At 57.5% G+C, this 18,295-nt stretch overlaps 4 protein-coding genes and 1 long non-coding RNA gene across 12 annotated transcripts in view; 3 read left to right on the top strand and 2 right to left on the bottom strand.

The window, feature by feature from the left end:
• The first annotated feature begins 122 nt into the window (after positions 1 to 122).
• On the top strand, positions 123 to 3,310 carry ATP6V1F (ATPase H+ transporting V1 subunit F). Its single transcript, XM_058724353.1, has 2 exons — positions 123 to 380; positions 2,838 to 3,310. Exons 1-2 carry the CDS (start codon positions 223 to 225, stop codon positions 3,037 to 3,039), a joined length of 360 nt encoding a protein of 119 aa, XP_058580336.1. The 5' UTR covers positions 123 to 222; the 3' UTR covers positions 3,040 to 3,310.
• Positions 387 to 1,159, top strand: LOC131509014 (uncharacterized). Its single transcript, XR_009260261.1, has 2 exons — positions 387 to 815; positions 1,066 to 1,159. It is a non-coding gene; the product is annotated as an uncharacterized LOC131509014 (long non-coding RNA).
• Positions 3,311 to 3,437: 127 nt separating the features above from the next.
• On the top strand, positions 3,438 to 6,051 carry SPMIP1 (sperm microtubule inner protein 1). Its single transcript, XM_058724352.1, has 2 exons — positions 3,438 to 4,290; positions 5,879 to 6,051. Exons 1-2 carry the CDS (start codon positions 3,723 to 3,725, stop codon positions 5,986 to 5,988), a joined length of 678 nt encoding a protein of 225 aa, XP_058580335.1. The 5' UTR covers positions 3,438 to 3,722; the 3' UTR covers positions 5,989 to 6,051.
• A 636-nt stretch (positions 6,052 to 6,687) lies between these two features.
• Positions 6,688 to 13,438, bottom strand: LOC131508529 (nuclear receptor coactivator 6-like; the record flags this gene model as incomplete). Its single annotated transcript, XM_058723546.1, has 8 exons — positions 12,586 to 13,438; positions 11,931 to 12,017; positions 11,693 to 11,854; positions 10,461 to 10,528; positions 10,043 to 10,146; positions 8,405 to 8,466; positions 6,946 to 8,094; positions 6,688 to 6,831 (listed from the first exon to the last, which is right to left on the bottom strand). Coding segments are annotated over exons 1-8 (1,878 nt in total), but the record flags the coding sequence as incomplete, so codon positions are not given.
• A 461-nt stretch (positions 13,439 to 13,899) lies between these two features.
• Positions 13,900 to 18,295, bottom strand: part of KCP (kielin cysteine rich BMP regulator) — a 39,431-nt gene continuing 35,035 nt past the window's right edge. For 2 of the 8 annotated variants that reach the window (XM_058724346.1, XM_058724344.1), the window contains 10 exons: positions 18,109 to 18,208; positions 17,523 to 17,611; positions 17,077 to 17,179; positions 16,846 to 16,988; positions 16,524 to 16,696; positions 16,331 to 16,442; positions 16,143 to 16,244; positions 15,202 to 15,366; positions 14,467 to 14,773; positions 13,900 to 14,314 (listed from right to left, as the gene is read on the bottom strand). In XM_058724346.1, coding sequence (XP_058580329.1) covers positions 14,064 to 14,314; positions 14,467 to 14,773; positions 15,202 to 15,366; positions 16,143 to 16,244; positions 16,331 to 16,442; positions 16,524 to 16,696; positions 16,846 to 16,988; positions 17,077 to 17,179; positions 17,523 to 17,611; positions 18,109 to 18,208 — 1,545 coding nt within the window. In that variant the 3' untranslated portion in view covers positions 13,900 to 14,063. Of the gene's footprint in view, positions 14,315 to 14,466; positions 14,774 to 15,201; positions 15,367 to 16,142; positions 16,245 to 16,330; positions 16,443 to 16,523; positions 16,697 to 16,790; positions 17,180 to 17,522; positions 17,612 to 17,751; positions 17,797 to 18,108; positions 18,209 to 18,295 lie in introns of those variants that run through there. The other 6 variants (XM_058724343.1, XM_058724345.1, XM_058724347.1 and 3 more) reach the window with 6 other exon arrangements.

Raw genomic sequence — 18,295 nt, 5'->3', positions numbered from 1 at the left:
CACGTCCTTCTGGGACTCGTAGTCCCCAGGTTCGGGCCTCTCTTTACGGCGCAGGCGTATTCAGATTGAGGCCGCGTTTCTATTAATACGCATGTCCCGGAGGCGGAGTGGTGAACTGCGCAGGTCTAAAGGGTGGAGGTGCGATTGAAAAGGCGGCGCACTGCGGGGGTGGGGCTTCGGGGACTTCAGGCCGTCTCTACTGAGCTCTATCTGTCTGCGAGAATGGCGGGTAGGGGGAAGCTAATTGCGGTGATCGGAGACGAGGACACAGTTACTGGCTTCCTCTTGGGCGGCATAGGGGAGCTTAACAAGAACCGCCACCCTAATTTCCTGGTGGTGGAGAAGGATACAACCATCAATGAGATCGAAGACACTTTCCGGTACGGTAGCCCGTGAGGCCTGAATGGGTCCCTCTGCTTCGGGTCGGAGCGAGGGGAATAGGTGGGGGCAGCTCGGAGCCCCGGCAGTAGGGGCCTGAGAGGCGCTTCCAGACCCTGCCCTCGAGGGTCAAGGAAGTCGGTCCGGCCGCCCTTCCGGGGGAGGCCTCTGTGCCCCAAGTTCTCTTTCTGCTCTCCGGGGGACCCGGGTTATGTCAGGTCCACGAGCTCATCCCTCATATGACTGTGTGTCAGGAAAGAAGGGGAACAGAGCTCGTGACAGGCGCCGCCCCTCGGCCCAACCGGCCCCTGGGACCTGCCTCAGCTCTTTTGGGAGTTGACCCCTAAAGGAACCACACACTGAGCGAACACCTAGGCAGTGGGGTCGGGCTTTCTTGTATTTTCATGCCCTTCAGAGGCTCACAATCATCCTGTAAGGTAGGGGTTATTATTCCCACGTACAAGTGGGAAAACTAAAGCTCAGAGAGGTTAAGGGACATTCCAAAGTCACACCATTTGGAAGAGAGGGAGTGGAGATTTGAACCCTAGGCCAAACTCTCTTAAGCCAGGTCCACAGTCTTCAGTCTTGGAATTTCCCATTGTCCTGAGCATAGCCTGCAGAATATTAGGACTGTATCCTACTTTGTGCTAAGACCTTGCCTTTTTTTTTTTTTTTTTTAATCAAAAGAAGAAAAACTTCATGTGCGTATGGCATGATCAGTACAGAGAATATAAGAATCTTTTCCCCTCCCCGACTTGCACTCTGTCTGTCTGTCTGTCTCTCTCTCTCTCTCAAAAACAAATGAAATTTTTTTAAAAAGGGGGGGTTTGTGCCTGGGTGGCTTAGTCAATTGAGCGTCCGACTTCGGCTCAGGTCATGATCTCCCGGTTCGTGTGTTCGAGCCCCACATGGAGCTCTGTGCTGACAGTTCAGAGTCTGGAGCCTGCTTCAGATTTTGTGTTTCCCTCGCTCTCTGCCCTTCCCCGACTTGTTCGTTCTCTCTCTCTCTCTCTCTCTCTCTCCCTCCCTCCCTCTCAAAAATAACATTTAAAAAAACTTTTTTTAAAGAATCTTTTTAAAAAGCCACCAGAATAAGTGAATTTAGCAAAAAGACCTTGCATTTGAAGTCCTCATTTCCTGCTCTGGGTCAAGAGTGATAGCTTCATAGTGTGGATGTGGGCATGTCCCTTAACTCAGGAGGTGTCCTGGTGACTTGAAACGAGGATGCCAGCCCCCTGTGCTTTCTCACCCCTTCTCTAAGGCCCCTGTTGCCAAGTCTTAGGAACAAGCCACTCTCCCCTGTTTTCCCCTAAACAGTCCAGCCTTGAGCTGCTGGCTGAGACTGGATCCTGCTGCCTGGGGATGATAGGCCCTGAACTGGCCTGATCTCTAAGCATTCTGGTAAAGTGACCCAAGTTGTCATAGGAGAAGGACAGATTTTACTCCAAGACCATTCCATGTTTCCATCCAAAGGGACCCAGAGATCAGTCATCAAGTCTAACTGGCCCTCGTGCCTGGCACAGAGCAAGTGCTCAGCAAAAATAGTTTATTTATAGATATATATATTTTTAATGTTTATTTATTTTGAGAGAGAGGGAGCTCATGCCAGTGTGTGAGCAGGGGAGGGAGGGAGGGAGACAGAGAGAGAGAGAGAGAGAGAGAGAGAGAGAGAGAGAATCCCAAGCAGGCCCTGCAGTGTCAGCACAGAGCACAACACAGGGCTCCATCCCACAGACTGTGAGATCATGACCTGAACTGAAACCGAGAATCGGTTGCTTAACTGACTAAGCTATCCAGGCGCCCCAGTAGTTTTTAATATATTAATGCCTGGGTGATTACAAGAAAGGAAGATCCCAGTGCTAGGTCCTCTCTGTGGGGAAAGGATGATTTTCCTCTTCCTATGTTGTATTCTTAGCTCATGCCAAACTTCAGCATAGACCTTAAGGCCTTTAGTGGTCTCATCAGCCCCTTTAAAGAAATTGTTTTCCTTTGAAAAGTTAAGGTATTCGTGTGGTTTGCAAATTAATATGTCAAAGGTATACATATTGAGAAGTCTCACTCCTACCCCCATCTATTTCCACTTCCTTACCTCCCTTCTCTGCCCCTGGAAGCGCTTCATTCCTTATCTTCCTGCTTTTTTAAATGTACATACTAGGGACAGACATACATATTCTTATCCTCTCTCTTTTTCACACAAACGCAGCGTACAGGTCACATCAGCCTGTGCCCTAATCTTCAGCACCAGCTCACTTGGGAGCCTTCCAAGCAGGGGAGGTGGAAGTTACCCCTGACAGCCAGGGCCCCTAGATTTTGAGTGAAGTTGGTTCTGGTTAGAATGGAGAGAGTTCGGTCTAGCAACCTTTGCCCTTGGCCTCTGCACTCGCTGGGTCAAGCACATTTGCCTCCGCCGCCCGGCCTCACCACCTCGGAGTGGGCTCCCTTCTCATTTCTCCCAACAGGCAGTTTCTAAACCGGGATGACATCGGCATTATCCTCATCAACCAGTACATCGCAGAGATGGTGCGGCACGCGCTCGACGCCCACCAGCGCTCCATCCCAGCCGTCCTGGAGATCCCGTCCAAGGAGCACCCCTATGATGCCGCCAAGGACTCCATCCTGCGCCGGGCCCGGGGCATGTTCACAGCCGAAGACCTGCGCTAGGGCCCTCCCTACAGCCAGGCAGCTCCTCCCCAGGCTTGCCCTCAGTCCTTCTGTGAGTTTTGAGCCTCTGATTTCCAATTCCCGTGCCCCTGCCCACTCCATTAAGAGGCTAGGTGAGGTGCTTCCAGGTTGCTGGGGCTCTGCCATTGAGGTCAAGGCTGGTTAGGGAACAGGAAGCCTGAGTGTCTTCTCTCCACCACCTCTTCCCTGTGCTGTTACACGGTGTCATTGTTGATGTTAAATTAAAGTAACGTTATTGTTTCTCTCCAAACTGAGGCTGGGTGCTAGAAAGGACACGCGTGGGATGAGGCTCTTGGGGAGATTCGACTGGCAGGGCTGGAAAAGCTTCTGCCAAAGATATAGGCATAGAACAGTTGCACCAGGAAGATTGTCCCAGGAGGTCATAACTCAGGGATGGGTCCTCTGAATCAAGTGACCAGTTCTGGTGGGGAGGAGCGGGAGGAGGCTTATGTCCAGGCCTCTGGCTCCCCCACTTCAGTCTCTTGGGCTGGGAGGGGACCTGACCCCAAGGGGCTGGAAGCAGAAACACAGGAAACCTAAAGGCCTGTGATACGAGACTGAGCCCGGATCCCGCAAGAGGTTTGGAGATCGAGGCCTTTCTCTGGCGGGCCCTGGCCTGAGGCTGCCTGTGGATCGAGGTCTGCTTGTGGTCTGCTAAGGGCATGGCAAATAGAACCCTGGCCCTATGTGAGGTGAGGCCTGGTTGCCGGGTGACTGTCCGTGGCAGCCACCTGCTGTCCGAAGGACTCTGCCTCCTGTGTTCACCCCTCAGCTGCAGCCACCCTGCTACCTCTCCTGCCCTTGCTACCATGTCGCGGCAACTCAACATGGATACGCTGCGGCAGAACTTCTGGAAGGAGGAATATCTGAGGGAGAAGATGTTTCGCTGTGAATGGCACCGCAAGTACGGGTCGACGGTGAAGGCCAAGCAGAAGGCTAAGGCTGCAGCCCGCCTACCCCTCGCGCTGCCCACCCTGCACCCCAAAGCCCCACTCTCACCCCCACCTGCCCCCAAAGCGGTGCCTTCCACGACCCCCGGCCCTCCCCTGGAGACGCCCATTCAGTCTGAAATGTATCCGGTACTGCCTGCCACCCGGGCCCTGCTGTATGAAGGCATCTCCCACGACTTCCAGGGGCGCTGCCGCTACCTCAACACCCGAAAACTGGACGTGCCAGAGATGCGCTACCTCTTCCCCATCACCACCAACTTCATATACGGCTGGCAGCTGGGTGAGCCCCAACCTCCCAGAGATTATTCACTTCACAAACACGGAGCTCCTGCCATGAGCCAGGCCATGCTGTCGGCCCTAGGCACACAAGACACGCGGATGGGGGTGTCCATTCTCGCGGGGGGTCCAGGCCGTAAACATAAGACAAAGGAAACATCTGAGAAGGACAGGTTCCATGACGACACTAGGGAGTGATGGGGGAGAGGGGCAGGCGGCATGAGACGTTTTAGATGGGATGTCAGGAAAGGCCTCTCGGAGGACCGACCTAAGGGCTGGAAGCTAAGTGACACAATGGAGGAACCCAAGTGGGAGAGGAAGCCGTGGAGAGTTTTAAGCAGGTGAATGGTACTGATAGGATACTAACTGTTCTGTAAGTAATGGCTTTTTCAGAGAAAGAATCCGCTCTGGCAGATGAGGTCTGCATCTATTTTGAGTTATCCTGGCAGGGAGGATAATGGCTTGGGCTAGGGTGATTAGCAGTAGAGCTGAGGTAGATTCAGGCTATGTTTTGGAGGAAGAATCCCTGAAGCCTACTGATGGATTGAATGACAGAAGGAGACAGAAAGCCATGGCGAAGCGCGGGTGTTTGGCTCAAGCAGCTGGACAGGGAAGACAGAGGAGCAGGGCTGGAGGGGGTGTGAAGACAGATCAGCCCCGGCCAGGCTGGAGGTGCCAGTGCAGTGGCTGTGTACGGAAGTCCCCCCTCCGGAGTGAGGTCGGAGCTGAAGGTGCACATTGGGGGGCAGCAGAATATAGGTGCTATTTAAAGCCTGAGGTGGGACAAGCTCATCCAGGGATCTCCAGGTGCTGGAATCTGACAGGAGAGGCCAGGGGCACAGAGAAGGGTAGGGGAGACGGTTTTGGTGGGAAGGCTATCCATCTGGACTGAGTCTGCTTTTTCTGGGAGGCTGGGTCAGTGGTCCTTATCAGGGAAGAGAGTGGGGAGACAGCGGTGTAGTGGGAGATGAAGTTATGGCATGGGAAAGGGACTACACCAGGGAGTGTTGCGGGATTGCTGGGTGACGCCGCGTCCGTCCCTTTGCTATTTGTGGTCATGAATTTCAAGTGAGACTACGCAGTCATGGGTTTTTCTCCACAGGCTTGAATGCCACCCACAGGTAGATGGTTGGGATAAACACAGTTGACATTTTGCCTAAAAAATTCCCCCCACTTTCCCCAGGGTGCTAAAGGGAGAGGAAAGAGTTTTCCAACAAAAGCAGGAAGCAAGTCCCAGGGGAACAGGAGGTAGAAGGAAGCCCTGTCTCTCCCAGAGACGTTTAGCTCTGTCCCTACGATAAGCAGTGCTGGGTGTCCCACCACCCACTCTGCAGAGGACCCTGAGGTGGGGGAAATAATGGCACATGGCTGACTGGCTGGTTCTGCCCTCACTGCTGATCTGGGCACCCAGCCAGCTCCTTAGTTTGCCCACAGCTCCCATTCCTCAGAAGCACTTTTTATTCCTTCACAAAGGATACAAAGTGGATACAATACAGGCAGATTCCTAGGGCTAGGAAGGCAGGGCTCCCATGCTCTGGCCAAGTTCCCTTTCCCAGGACCCATCATTCCTGGCCTCTGACATTTTTTCCCAGGCCCCCCGGTGAAGCAAGAACTGGTCTCCTGTAAGATGTGCCGCATCGAATCATTCTTCCGAAAGAATGGGGCCTTCGCACTGCTTGACCCCCGGGACCTGGCTCTCTGACCTTGGCCGGGCAGTGGAGTTAGGGGAGAGAAGACGAAATAACACGCCTTCTAGTGGGACTGAGCTGCTGTGTGTGTTTCTGGCCCTCCCAGGCCCCGAGGCAGCGTTCGGGGCCTTTCTTGGAACTCCCTCTAATCTGCACTTGCTTTTTCTTTAATCCCCATCTCTTTAATCATCCCTTTGAGGATTCAGCAATGACTAGATGGGGCTGCGGAGGGCGAGGGCTCCTCTCCTGGCAAAGGGTCCTCAGTGCGAGGCCACAGTAGCTGCTGGAAGTTCCGGGTGTTCCTGAAAGAGAGTGGCCGGTTATTCCAGATGTCCAAGAAAGAGAACCATCTCGCTCGCTCTCCCTCTCGCTCTCCCTCTCTCTTCCTCTCGAGGAAGATCGCCCCAGAAGCCTCCCCATCCTCCCCCTCACCTGGTCCCGAGGGCCCGCAGCCGCCGGGTCCTCTCCCGATGCACTTGTTGCAGCTGCTGCCGCAGGGCTCGCCGCTGCCCCGCCGCGTCCTCCTGGGGCGGTGCAGAGCGCTGAGCGCCCCGGCCTTGGACCCCGCGGGCTTGATGGAGCCAGCAGGGGGCAGCACCCGGACTGACGCCCCCCTCCCGCCCTCTGTCGGGGTCAGTGCAAGTGTGCACTCCAAAGGCATCCAGGAGGCGCGCCCAGCTCGGACCCAGCCCTCCCCTCCCCCATCCCCGCGTTCCCCCCGCCCTGGCCCTGATAGTGGTGACGCCACCGCCTTCTGGGAGCCTTGCCTGTGGCGGGAGCTGAGCTGGGCTGGGTGGGGGCCCCAGAGGGTGCACCCGGCAGTGGCGGTTCCTGGCGATGCGGAGGCATTCCAAGACCTGGGGGGGGGGGGGGGGGGGGCGGCGGGGAGACGGCTGTCAGCGGCCGGCCGACCGGCCGGTCCTCGGCGGGCCCCGCCTGCCTCAAGGCGGCCGGCAGGTGCGGATACGCACCCGGAGCCGCTGCTGCTCGCGATCCTGCCGCCGCCGGCGCCTGGCCGCGCGGTGTAGCTCCAGCAGCCGCTGCAGAGCGGTCTCCTGCTGCACCGCGCTCACGCCCGCCGACGCCTTCTCCCTGCCCGGGGGCCAGGGCCACGCGGCCTTCGAGGCCTTGGGGGCCTCCGCGTCGCCCCTCGGCTCCCCGCCGGCGCCCGGCACCTGCTCCGCCGGGCCTGGGCTTTCTTCCCAATCCTGAAGCCCGTGCGGGTCGGGCATCAGCCCTGGGTGCCCCCGGGGAGCTGGGGGGCGCTCCTGCTGCCCCGAGCTCCCAGTGCTTGGGGCCTCTAGCGTCTCGGCCCCTGCCCTTGGGAGCAGCGGCCGGGTCGGGGGCCTCGGGGGTGGAAGGGGAGTCGGTACCCGCTCCCCGGCGGCCCTCTGCTCTCCCGCGCCCGGTGCTGACTCTCGCCGCTGGGCGGCCCTTTCCCCGGAGCCAGGGCTCTCCCTACCCCTTTGCTGTGGCATCTGTTCTCCCAGGGACCTACAGAGATCCCTAGAAATTCCCAGGGAGCCGCCTTCCTCCGGGGGTTGTGTAGGCACCTCTCCCTCAGCCACCTCCCAGTTAGGGCCTGGGGAAGTCTGAAGGGTCTTCATTTCCGGGTCTTGTGGCTCCTGGAGAACCTCCGTTCTCTGGCACTTAGGGCTATTTCCTCTTTGACCTTCAGGAGACTCTCTCCTCTCACTCTGGGGAGCCTCACACCTGGGATACTCCGAGACCTCCTCCCTCAGAGGCTGAGTGGCCTCCGCACTCTGACCCTGGTGTGTCTTCTCTCTGTGTCTGGAAGGAACTTCTTTGCTCTTCCCCTGGGGGGCTTCCCCTCTCTGACCCTGGGGGCTCTCTTCTTTCTGCTCCTGAGGGTCCCCCTCTCTCTGCCTCTGAGGAATCTCAATCCTCAGCAGTTTCTGAAGTTCCGCTCTCTCCCGGCCCAGGCTCCAGCCCAGCACCTCCAGGGGAACCTGGGGTTCTGGCAGGCCCCGGGAGGGCAGGCCCGAGAGCCTTGGGGCTCCCTGAGTGAGCTTTCGACCGCCTACATTCACGGATGGCTGTTGACAGGGCCTCCGGGTTGTGGGTCCTGCTTGTCTCCTCTCTGCCCTCTGGGCCAGGTTCTGGGAAGCAAGAGCATTTGGGCCCAGGCTTGTGAGGGAATCCCCGTGCCAGGCCCACTTCCCCCAAGGGACCCTGGAGACCTCAGTGGCTGTCCTAGTGGGCCTCACTTCCATTACAGCCCTCGCCTGATTCCTGAATTCATTAAACTTATTTTATGTTGTGTAACAGGTACTTCAGTGGCGGTCCCTTCTTCCCCCTGGCTATAGGAGGTAGGACCACCTCCCCCCAGTAGGCTCCTCCCAGGCAGACCCCACCCCTGCTCTTCCCAATCCGAGAGGGCCCTTGCCCAGGGCACTTTGACTCTTTCACCTTGAACTCAGAACTTCCTGGGTCCCCAAAGCTGGTGGTGGGGTTCAGCTCTTGTAGGCAGCCTGAGGGAGAAAGACCAATGTCGGGAACCCTCTGCTCATGCCCCAGCCCCTCACAGACATTCCACCTGAGCTGGAACCACGAAGCCTAGGGAGTCGCCAGCACATGAGAGAAGGGGATGCCCTGAGGACTGATGTTTGAACTCCAAGGCTATGACATTTCATGGGTCCACTAGTCTTCACGTTGCCTGTCATGTGCCTGCTTGTCGGATTTGCCTGCCAGCAGCCGACCACATCTTCCTCATCCTCCCAGCTGAGGCAGGACACCTTAGAAGAATCTGCACACCCCTGTCCTCAAAACCACCAGAGGATGCTTCGGGGCAGGAAGGGTCTGTTGGCCAGCTTGTCAGGCCCTCATAAGAACACCCCCCTTCATCCTGGTGGGCCCGCGTAGGCCCATAAAGAAACCTACTGTATACGCCTTATTTGACTGTTATTAAGAAAAACCCTCTGTAGCTCTTTCTTGGTTGCTGACAGTGAAATCAAATGAAACTCAAGAAATGAAATTTTCGGCTGGAGCCTGGCCTAAAAACTGCAAGTTTCATAATTAACAAAAGACATCTAAAAAAAGAAATGAAATGTCACTGCTCCCTTGCAGCTGTGGAGGAAGGAGAGTCATCCTGCCTCCATAAAAGTAGTTAAAAGAACTTGATTTCGTAAGGTCCTAAATGGAGAACTTTCACAAGTCTATTCCATCTTTATGAATATTCACACATCCACATTGCATAACAGTAACCAAATGGGCATGTTCTCTGTGAAAAGAAATGTCTTTTGAAGAATTTTTGAGCAAAGGAGTCTGTGACCAGGCTCCCAAGCCTGTAGAAATCATTGCCATGAACAGGGAACATAACCCCCAAAACCTGTCCCCTCACAGTTTGATTTGTTGTCTTACTTGATAGTTTATTTCTCTGGTTATAATGTTGTCATTGGTATCTCTGTTTCCCCAAGAGATCCTCTATCTGTAAAACTTTCCGTCAGTCAGAAAAACGAGCACTGGTGCTTCGCTCTTCTCTCACGCGCACGACGGAACAATTAAAGGCTTATGGCTACACTAGGCTGATTTAACAAATAACTGGAGAGTCTGTTCCCTTTAAATTAATAGGCCCAGGGTTCACAGCGTCCATCCCACAGAATTCGAACTGCCTGTTTACGGTCACGCTCTCGCTAGGCTGTGATCTCCTCAGTGACAGGGACCAAGCAATGGGGCCGAGTCTCTCTTGTGCTCTGTATGTTCTGGGTGTCTGATGCGAGGGTAGGATGCAGGGGCAGGAGCTGCTGTTCCGTTCCCCCCTCCCTAGGCTGCCGTGAACAGTCCTTCCCAGTGCACTCTGCCCACCCCCCCCCCCTCAGTTTAGCTTCAGAATCCTCCTGGACCCTGTGCCTGGGACAGCTGCTACCAACCAGGTGGAACTAGGACATAAAATAAAACCTGCTTGTTGTCCCTGGGTGCTCCTGGCACCCAATATAAAGTATGAGACAAAGAATGAGTGAGGAGGGGACTGGAATCCTGGCACTTGGGATGAGGACTTCCCACCTCCTCCAGCTCTAGTCTGGCCACCCGGCCAAGGTGTCCACGTACCAGGCGTGGACTCTGCAGGCAGAGCAGGGCTCGCCCACCTTGGGTCTCTGTGACTCGCAGCTTCACCCAGATCCAGGGCTGATGATGGGACTACCGCCAGCCCCCTGCGGGAGTACAGAGGCTGTTTCAGATACACCTCTCACAGCCCACGGGCTCTGGAAGGGGAGGCAGCCCGTCTGCCAGTCTCCCCACCCCAGTGCAGGGCAGCCTCTCCCAGCCCCTGCACCCACCACTGGATCCCAGCAGCTGGAACTCGGGGTCACCCTTTCCAGGGGCTGTGGGGGCCCCAGGATGAGCCTTGGGCACAAGAAAGAGATGCTAGGCAGGGCCGTGGAAGGAGATAGGAAAAAGGGTCCAGTGCTTGGCCCTTTTGTGTGGCAACATGAAACAAACAGGATTTCCCAAGAGAAAGACTCACCCCTCAGGAAGCTGATGGTTCTGGCTCAGGGAGTCCCCAGCCTGAGGCAATGGGCATGGCCTGGAACTCTGGAAAGTTTGGAGGGTGCCCTAGTCCGCAGGGCATCATTCCCCAGTGTGGTAGGCAGCCTTTAAGGTGGCCCCCAATGATCCCTCCTCCTGGTATCCAAGCCCATGTATGACCCTGTCCTCTTCCCCTCCTTGTGAGGAAATGGAGCTCTCCTGCCCACTCGAGCCTTCAGATGAGACCGCAGTCGTGACCAACAATGTCAGCTGAACACTTCCTTAGCAGTCACCATGAACACCCCCTCTTGCTACAGCTGAGGATGCCTTGGCTCTCAGAGATGGCCGTCAACTTGCCCAGAGTGCCTTGGACAACTGGTGACTGGGAATCAGACTAGGAGGCACGGTCCTAGTTCCCAGTCACCATAGCACCCTCCCTCCTAGACGGGTCAGCCCAGCCACCAGCCCTGAAGGGAAAGGTCCGGGCACCCCGGGCTAGGCATCAGTGCCTCTGCCCTCAGGAGCCATGCCAGGCTCGCGTTCCTCCCATGCTGCAGCCGTGTCTAAAGGCTTCTAGGGGTGCCTGGGTGGCTCAGTCAGTTAAGTGTCCAACTTCGACTCAGGTCATGATCTCACAGTTTGTGAGTTCAAGTCCCATGTCAGGCTCTGTGCTGACAGCTCGGAGCCTGGAGCCTGCTTCAGAATCTGTGTCTCTCTGTCTCTCTGTCTCTCTCTCTCTCTCTCTCTCTCTCTCTCTCTCTCTGCCTCTCCCCTACTCACACTCTGTCTCTCTCTCTCTCTCTCTCTCTCTCTCTCTCTCTCTGCCTCTCCCCTACTCACACTCTGTCTCTCTCTCTCTCTCTCTCAAAAATAAATAGACATTAAAAAAAATTTTTTTAAAAAGGCTTCTAGATGTCACCATGCAGTTGATTTGACGCAGATAGTTGTTAATTGCAACATGGTAATAGCCTGTATGTAGTTAACAGGTCCTGGGTGCCACTAGACCCTTTCCATGGATGAGTTCACTGGTGCTCCCTCTGAGTAAGATCTACTATCGTCCCCATTTTGCAGCTAAGAAAACAGAGGCTTACAGTCCACGGGGAGCATCAAAACAGAGACCCAACCCAGGTCCATATGTGCCCAAAGCCCACACCCCATTCACCTTCCTCCCCACCACAATCACCCTGATGTCACACTGACCCCCTTGCCTTCAGCCATGCCCCTGCTCACCCAGCTGTTCGGCTGCTCGGGGCCCCTACCCATCCTACCACGGGGCTTGCTGAGCTGGCTCCATGCACACTGGGCCCAGTCCCTCAGACCGCAGAGCTGGGCCCGGGGGGGCCAGAAGAGGCCCAGCCCCGCCCCGGTCAGCAGCTCCAAGTCCCACAGGAGCTACAAAAAGATGCATTGCCAGAGCATGAAGGGGTGCCCGCACTGCCCTCTGCCATGCCCCTCGGCCAGCCCCTACCTGTTCCTGGGCCCGCCGGCTCCGCTCCATCTCCAGCAGCACAGTGGGCAGCTCCAGTCCCGAGGGACAGGCCCGACTCTCTTGCACCTGGGGGGACAGGATGGCATCAGGCCTCCACCGTGCCCTTTGGAGACAATGCCCCACCTCCCTCACCTGCTGCAGCGCAGCCTGGAGTGGGCCCAGGCCCGCAGGGCATCTAAAGAGGTACTGGTACAGAGCTAAGGCCTGCTTTTGGCTACAAGGGAGCCCTCGGCTGCCGGGGGCGGCTGCCTGTTCCATGGGGTTGGGGAGCCAGGGCAGACGTCCCCTCCCTCCTCTCCTCTGCTGCTGGAGCCCGGAGAAGGGAGGACCAGGAATGAGGAGGAGACAAAGGCTCCTGAGCTCAATAATGCAGGGACCTGACATCTGAGCCAGGGCCCGGACCCAGCCAAGTCTCACAGAGACTCTGGCCCGCCTCCGATATGGGTTTCCTGGCTGTGGGGGATGGCAGTGTGAGGGAGAGGTGTCTGCATATGCTTGTTGGCAATCCTGACCGGGTACGTGTTTTACGTATACATGTGAAGCTTGCAACTGCATTATATCCACACGTAATATGCCCAATACGAACAGCAGCTACCAACAGCTTACTATCTGCAGGAAACAAAAGGCTACATACAAGTAATCCGTCCTTGAAGCAACTCCGAGAAGTAGGTGCTATCATTATCCCAATTTTACAGATTAGAAAACAGCCTAGACAGTAAACTGCCCTAGCTAACATGTGGCAACGTCCCCCTCATCTGGAGGCAAATGGCCGTGATAAACAGGCTTGGGGGAAACACGGTCCCAGGCGCAAGCAGCCACAGGCCGGACGACGGTGAGCACTTCCCAAGGGCTTGTTCCAAGCTGTCCACGTGCAAAGTGCTGGCCACAGGTCACTCTGTTTACTCCTCACAACATGCGAGATGCATCAGGCGAGGGCACGGTTTGTACAGGTCACAGCGAGGGGAGGTGCAAACACACGAGCTGGCCTGTGACGTTCACACGCTGTGCTGTCATGAGCAGCCTTGCGTGCCTGCTGCTTTGAAACGGCTCCGCGAGAGAAAGAGGCCACCTCTCTCCCGTGGGCCTCAGCAGAAGCGGGCTAAGCTCGCAGGGCAGGCCATCTCAGTTTAGCCCAACACTCTCTCTTCACTCCTGTTGAAAGATTAGGGACCTGGCAATGAGAATGGAGGACCCCCCCACCCCGGTCTTTTAGCCAAAGTTCCTAAAACACCAAGGTCACAGCCAAAAAAAACCAGAGTTCTTTTTGAAGACAGACTTTTCAAGGAAATAGACTTTTTGTCTATTTCAAAACCCATGCTCCTTCCCCTACAAGGATGTCTCCTGCTCACATGTCCGTCCAGGGTGGGTGTGGCTGTGAATGCACACATGGGCCCATGCATGTGCCGCACATGTTTATCTGGGTTTCTGAGGTATGTGTGTGTGTGTGTGTGTGTGTGTGTGTATGTGTGTGCATGCGTGCACGACGTGTGTCCATATTTCATCACAGTCTGTTGTGTCTTCTGTTCCCCACCCCAGGCATAGGGTCCCTATGTCACCAGCTGTTAGAATAGCCCAGGAGGTGCCTAGCCTTTGGTATTCCCCAAATCAAGAGGAAAGGGAATGCCATGTGGGGAAACTGAGCCCCTTCTCCGTGCCCCTCAGCCTCCTGACAGGATTCCACATGGATCCACAGAGGTACCAATGTGGGGACCATGGGCTACGCTTGTGACATAGTGTGAGCACGGAGCTGGGACCAGGATACCTAGGTCCTCCTTCCATTGCAGGGTTTCCCAGGCAACACCAGGGTACGGTAGGTGCAAGAAGTGAAGGCTCAGCTCCCACAGCTGCCACCTCTCTGATCCTGGGGACACTAACCGCTGCTGTACCCCATATTCCAAGCCCCCACCATCCCAGCACCAGGAGAAAAGACACATACACACAAGTAAGCTGTAGGAGAGGCCCCAATTTTACTGCTTCTGATTGAACACGGTGAGGTCTTTGTGGGACACAGGACCCCAGTGCCTGGGTGGGGCACTCTTTCCATGGCTCTGGCCAGGGTGGAAGCTCTTCTCGAAGGAGAGGCTTCTGACCTGATGAGTCCTGGTGTCCTGGCTACTGGCCAGGGCTGGGCGGAGGTCTGGGTGGCTGGTCCCCAGTGAGCTGGACTGGGGGGCAGGCCTCGGGTGAGATACAGTGGGCCTCGTGCTCCACCAGGCCTGCGGGGCACTGGCAGCCAGGAACGCAGGGCCTCACACAGTGGGCGGCCAGTTCCCCCAGGGGGATGTGCTGGTTGAAGCAGGTGCGGGGACAGGGCGGGCCACACTCATCGAACACGAAGCCGCGGTCCAGGGGACAGCCCACCACTGCAGGTGGAGCGGAAGGCAGGGTCACAGGGGCACCCCGGCAGCGCTCCAGGTGCCCTGCTCACCCCTGCGGTCCACCTGTTCCTACCACATCCACACCTGAGCCCTGTGCCACCCTCTTCCCCAACTCGCGCTGGGCATTTCCCCCTCACCGCAGAGTGTGGGGCCCCGCCAGGCAGGTGTCACCCCTGCCTGGCGACAGTGACTGGCATAGGCTTCCAGGGCATCACAGAGGCAGGCGTCAGCCAAAGAGCCGGGGCCACAAGCACATAGGTCATACACGCAGGCGGCAAAGAAGGGCTCTGGTGGCACCACAGAGTGGCAGCGACTGAACGGGGAGGACTTAAGCACACCACACCGGGCGTTGGCCTCACGCCTGGCACGGTAACCTGCTGCCCTGCACGGATCCACCTCGCGGCCCTTGGAACATGTCCGACTGGGTCCCGGCCCTTCTGGGACCTAGGTGGCAAGAGTGACCCTGATGTGACAGCATCCACTGGCGGCTGATCTCTGTGTGCTACGTGCTTCAAAAACACTTTCCACTAAATATTTTGGTTTAGCTCCAAAAATCTCCCTACAAGAATAGCAAAGGAAGCACCAGCTACTTTCTCCTTGTCCCCATTTTACAGCTGGACAAGCTAAGGCCCAGAGCAGGTGAAGTGACTCACCCAAGGTCACACAGCCAGTGAGTGGCAAGGCAGGGCCTGCGGATTCGGATGATGAGGCCTCATTTAACAGGCCACGCTGCCTCCCCCAGCACCACGACAGAAGCAAGAAGCCCCCAAATCACCCTGAAGCTGCAAAGCCCATCTCGTGCCCACCCCCCTTTCCATATAAGAGGGCTGCTCTATGATCACGCTCAGCCACCCGGCTCCTGTGCCACTCACCTGCCAGCTATTTCCAAATGCAGCCTCTGTGGGCAGGAGCAACCCCTCAGGGCCCTGCAGATCATCCTGGGCAAAGCCATTGAAGTTCCCACAGAGCCCACACATCTGGCCCCGGTAGGAGCTGGGCACGCTCACCTCCACCTGAGACTGCCCATCCCACAGCACCTGGGCAGAGAGGTTGGAATCGGGGAATGGAGAAAGGTAAGGACCCCCAGAAGCCCAGGGTCCACCCTGGCCCCATGCACTGTCAGCACACTCCATGCTGTGGGGGAGGAGAATGGGCGGGTAGAGGTTCCCCGTGGAAAGGAGGCTGCCCTGGCCAAAGCCAAGTTGGCACGTGCTCTGTGAGTCCTGGGCACACACAGAAGACATGAAGAGCTGCCCACAGCTCCGGCAGGAGGGCACCTTCTCCCATCGGCACCCCTGAACTGGGCCCCCTGGTGAAATGCTTCAGAGATTCACTTTCTCATGGGCATTAGGGCCTCAGAGAGGATGAAGCACAATTAGAGTCCGGATCAGAAGTATCGACGAGACTTGTTTTAGGAATTTACAAATTGTACTTCTTGCCGAAGGCAGGGAGAAATTTACTCTTCGACACGGGATTTGGAAGGAATTTCAGAAACCACGTAGACCTTAGTTGGCCTCCCCTGAATTGTTCCCCCTTTTTACCAATAAGAAAACAGGCCCAGAGAGTTGGTACTGGCCTAAGAGTCCCACTGCGTTGGTGACTGAATCAAGATTAGAAACCAGGCTCAGACCTCCCTTCCCTGCACCCAAGGTCTCCGACCATGATTCCTTTCCTCCCCTCAGAATCCATCAGAACTTTCTGACCTCACTGGCCTGATTTGGCACGGGACCCAGCTGGTATTCGCACTCCCTCTACAGATAGAGGCCTGAACAGGTCCAAGGCTCCCACACCCCCACTGGCCCTTGCGCCGCACCTGGAGCCCGGGCTGGGCATGCAGGATCACGGTGCGTCTCCGTAGCTCCACGTACAGCAGCGGCTCCTGCAGAAAGGGCAAGGCCACAGGGCGCCCGTCCACCTGGAGGAGGGAGGCAGGAGGAGGGCCGACGTCGGGACAGCGGAAAGCACGGGACTGACCATCCCTGGGTCCTCAGCTTTGCTCACCGTGACCTCTTTGCCTTGCAGCAGCCGCACGGCCACGTCTCCGAGCAGCACCGCCACTTCCTGGGTCCAGGCCACACCCCTCCGGCCCCGGTTATCGTTGGTCACGTGCACGCTGTGGCGTGAGAGGCCCAGGTGCAGTAGTCAGCAGGGACAGGTGTGGGGAGTTAGGGAGAAGGCAGAGGGGGTTGCGCACCTGAAGTCCCCTCCGCGGCAGTCCTTGGCCAGCACATAGCTGCAGCTGCCCTGGAAGTGCAGCAGGCGGCCGTCGAATGTTCGGTAATGAGGGTCTCCGAAGGCCATGCAGGAGGCGGGTCGGGGCAGGCAGCGGGGGCAGCAGCTGCCGGGACTCAGGGCGGGGGCCTCGTCCTGGCCTCAGCCCCGGATCCCGTCAGACACTTCGCCCTCCCTGCGGTGCCCTTCGCTACCCGAGCGCTGCCTCCTTCCTCCCGCCGGGTCTTACCAGGAAGGCGTTGCCACATGCCCACTCACCCCACCGCCCTAGACGCGGCACTCACGGGGCCACAGGAGAGCGGCGGGCAGCGCTGGCTCTGGCAGCGCACGGTGCCTGCCACGCAGGAGCAAGTGGTGCAAACGTCCACGGCCCAGCGCTCCCCGGAGGCCACCGCCCGGCCCTCGTGCGCGCACGACTGGGCGGGGGCTGAGGGGACAGGAGCGGGGTAGGGTCAGCTGCCCGTCCCTCACACTGGGTCTCGCTCGTCCCCAACTCCCATCGTTCTGGCTGGCACCTTGGCATCGCTCACAGCAGCTGCCAGCCTCTCGCACCTTCGCCCAGCCCTGGGGGCAGGAGAGGGCGGGGCACTCCTCCAGGTGGCACTCCACGCGGCCCCGCTGAGGACAGATGTCATTGCTCTAGGGACTTCCTGCAGGGCCTGGGGTGCCTGGCCTCACACTTCTGGGAGCCTCTGGGTCACAGTCTGAGGCAGCAGCCCCTTCTCTCTGCCCCCGCCCTACAAGAACACCCATTTCCTGTTCCAGGGGGGGATGAAATCCAGCCCTTAGTTCCTTGCCCCGGGCACAGGGATGCCACTGCCCGCTCTCACCCAGAGGGGGCGCCTTTTACTAATTACCTCAAAGACCCCATATTCACTGGTCCAGTGTCCTGAGACTCCTCCCTTTATCCATCTGTAAGGGAGGCGCCCCACCCTATACCTGCCCACCACCCCCAGCTCACATGGCAGGAGCAAGTAATGCAAGCGTTGCTAGGGTCCCGCCAGCTCTCTCCATCCGCCGCTCTCCGGCCCTCGGCCTCCACCACGCATTCTGAGGACGAAGAAGTGAGGAGGGGGGAGCATGGTCCTCCCAACTGCGTCCTCCTCCCTGGAGCGCACCCTGAAGGCCCGCGCCATTCCGCTAGCACCCCGATGGTGCTGATTTCCGCAACCGGTATCCAGCCGACCTACCAGATGGCAGGCCCTGCAACCAGTGCGAGGGAAGTGGAAAGGGTCCTGGAAGCCCAAAGAGTCACAGGCTGGAAGCTTCCCATGAGCCAGCTGCCAGCTCAGTGCAATGCCTGTCCAATGGGCCTGGGGCCTCTGAGCCCAGTGACAAGCCTCAGGCCAGGCCTTGAGTATCCAGACTTCATCCTCTGCTTTCCTCTACCTCCTGCACCCCACTGAATGACCCTTCATTTCGACAAGAGAACGAAGCCCACATTTGAAGTACAGACCTCAGGTTGCCCCCTTGGCCTTTGGATGCCACCCTTCCTGTCTCCCCCCTGGGCTCGTGTTCACAGGATAGAGGTCAAGGCCGGCACTTACCTCGGCACTCGGGGCAGCAGCTCCCAGGGGGGGTGTGGCGCTCCGATGGGGGACAGCTGAGCTCAGGGCAGGCCTGGTGAATGCAGAGCCATGTCAGGTCCTGTGGAAGGGCATGTGAACGCCATCAGTAGAGAAGAACAGGGAGGGAGCAGGGTGGAGGCCGGATATGATATTCAAGGTGTGCGGA

This window comes from Neofelis nebulosa, chromosome 4 (genome assembly GCF_028018385.1).
Source record: "Neofelis nebulosa isolate mNeoNeb1 chromosome 4, mNeoNeb1.pri, whole genome shotgun sequence".
Taxonomy (NCBI): Eukaryota; Metazoa; Chordata; class Mammalia; order Carnivora; family Felidae; genus Neofelis; species Neofelis nebulosa.
This window is presented reverse-complemented; position numbering and strand designations above follow the sequence as displayed.

Coding starts and splice junctions, on each gene's coding strand:
- SPMIP1 (XM_058724352.1), top strand. CDS start 3,723: ATGGCAAATAGAACCCTGGCCCTATGTGAGGTGAGGCCTGGTTGCCGG. Junction 4,291..5,878: donor CATATACGGCTGGCAGCTGG/GTGAGCCCCAAC, acceptor ATTTTTTCCCAG/GCCCCCCGGTGAAGCAAGAA.
- ATP6V1F (XM_058724353.1), top strand. CDS start 223: ATGGCGGGTAGGGGGAAGCTAATTGCGGTGATCGGAGACGAGGACACA. Junction 381..2,837: donor GAGATCGAAGACACTTTCCG/GTACGGTAGCCC, acceptor TTCTCCCAACAG/GCAGTTTCTAAACCGGGATG.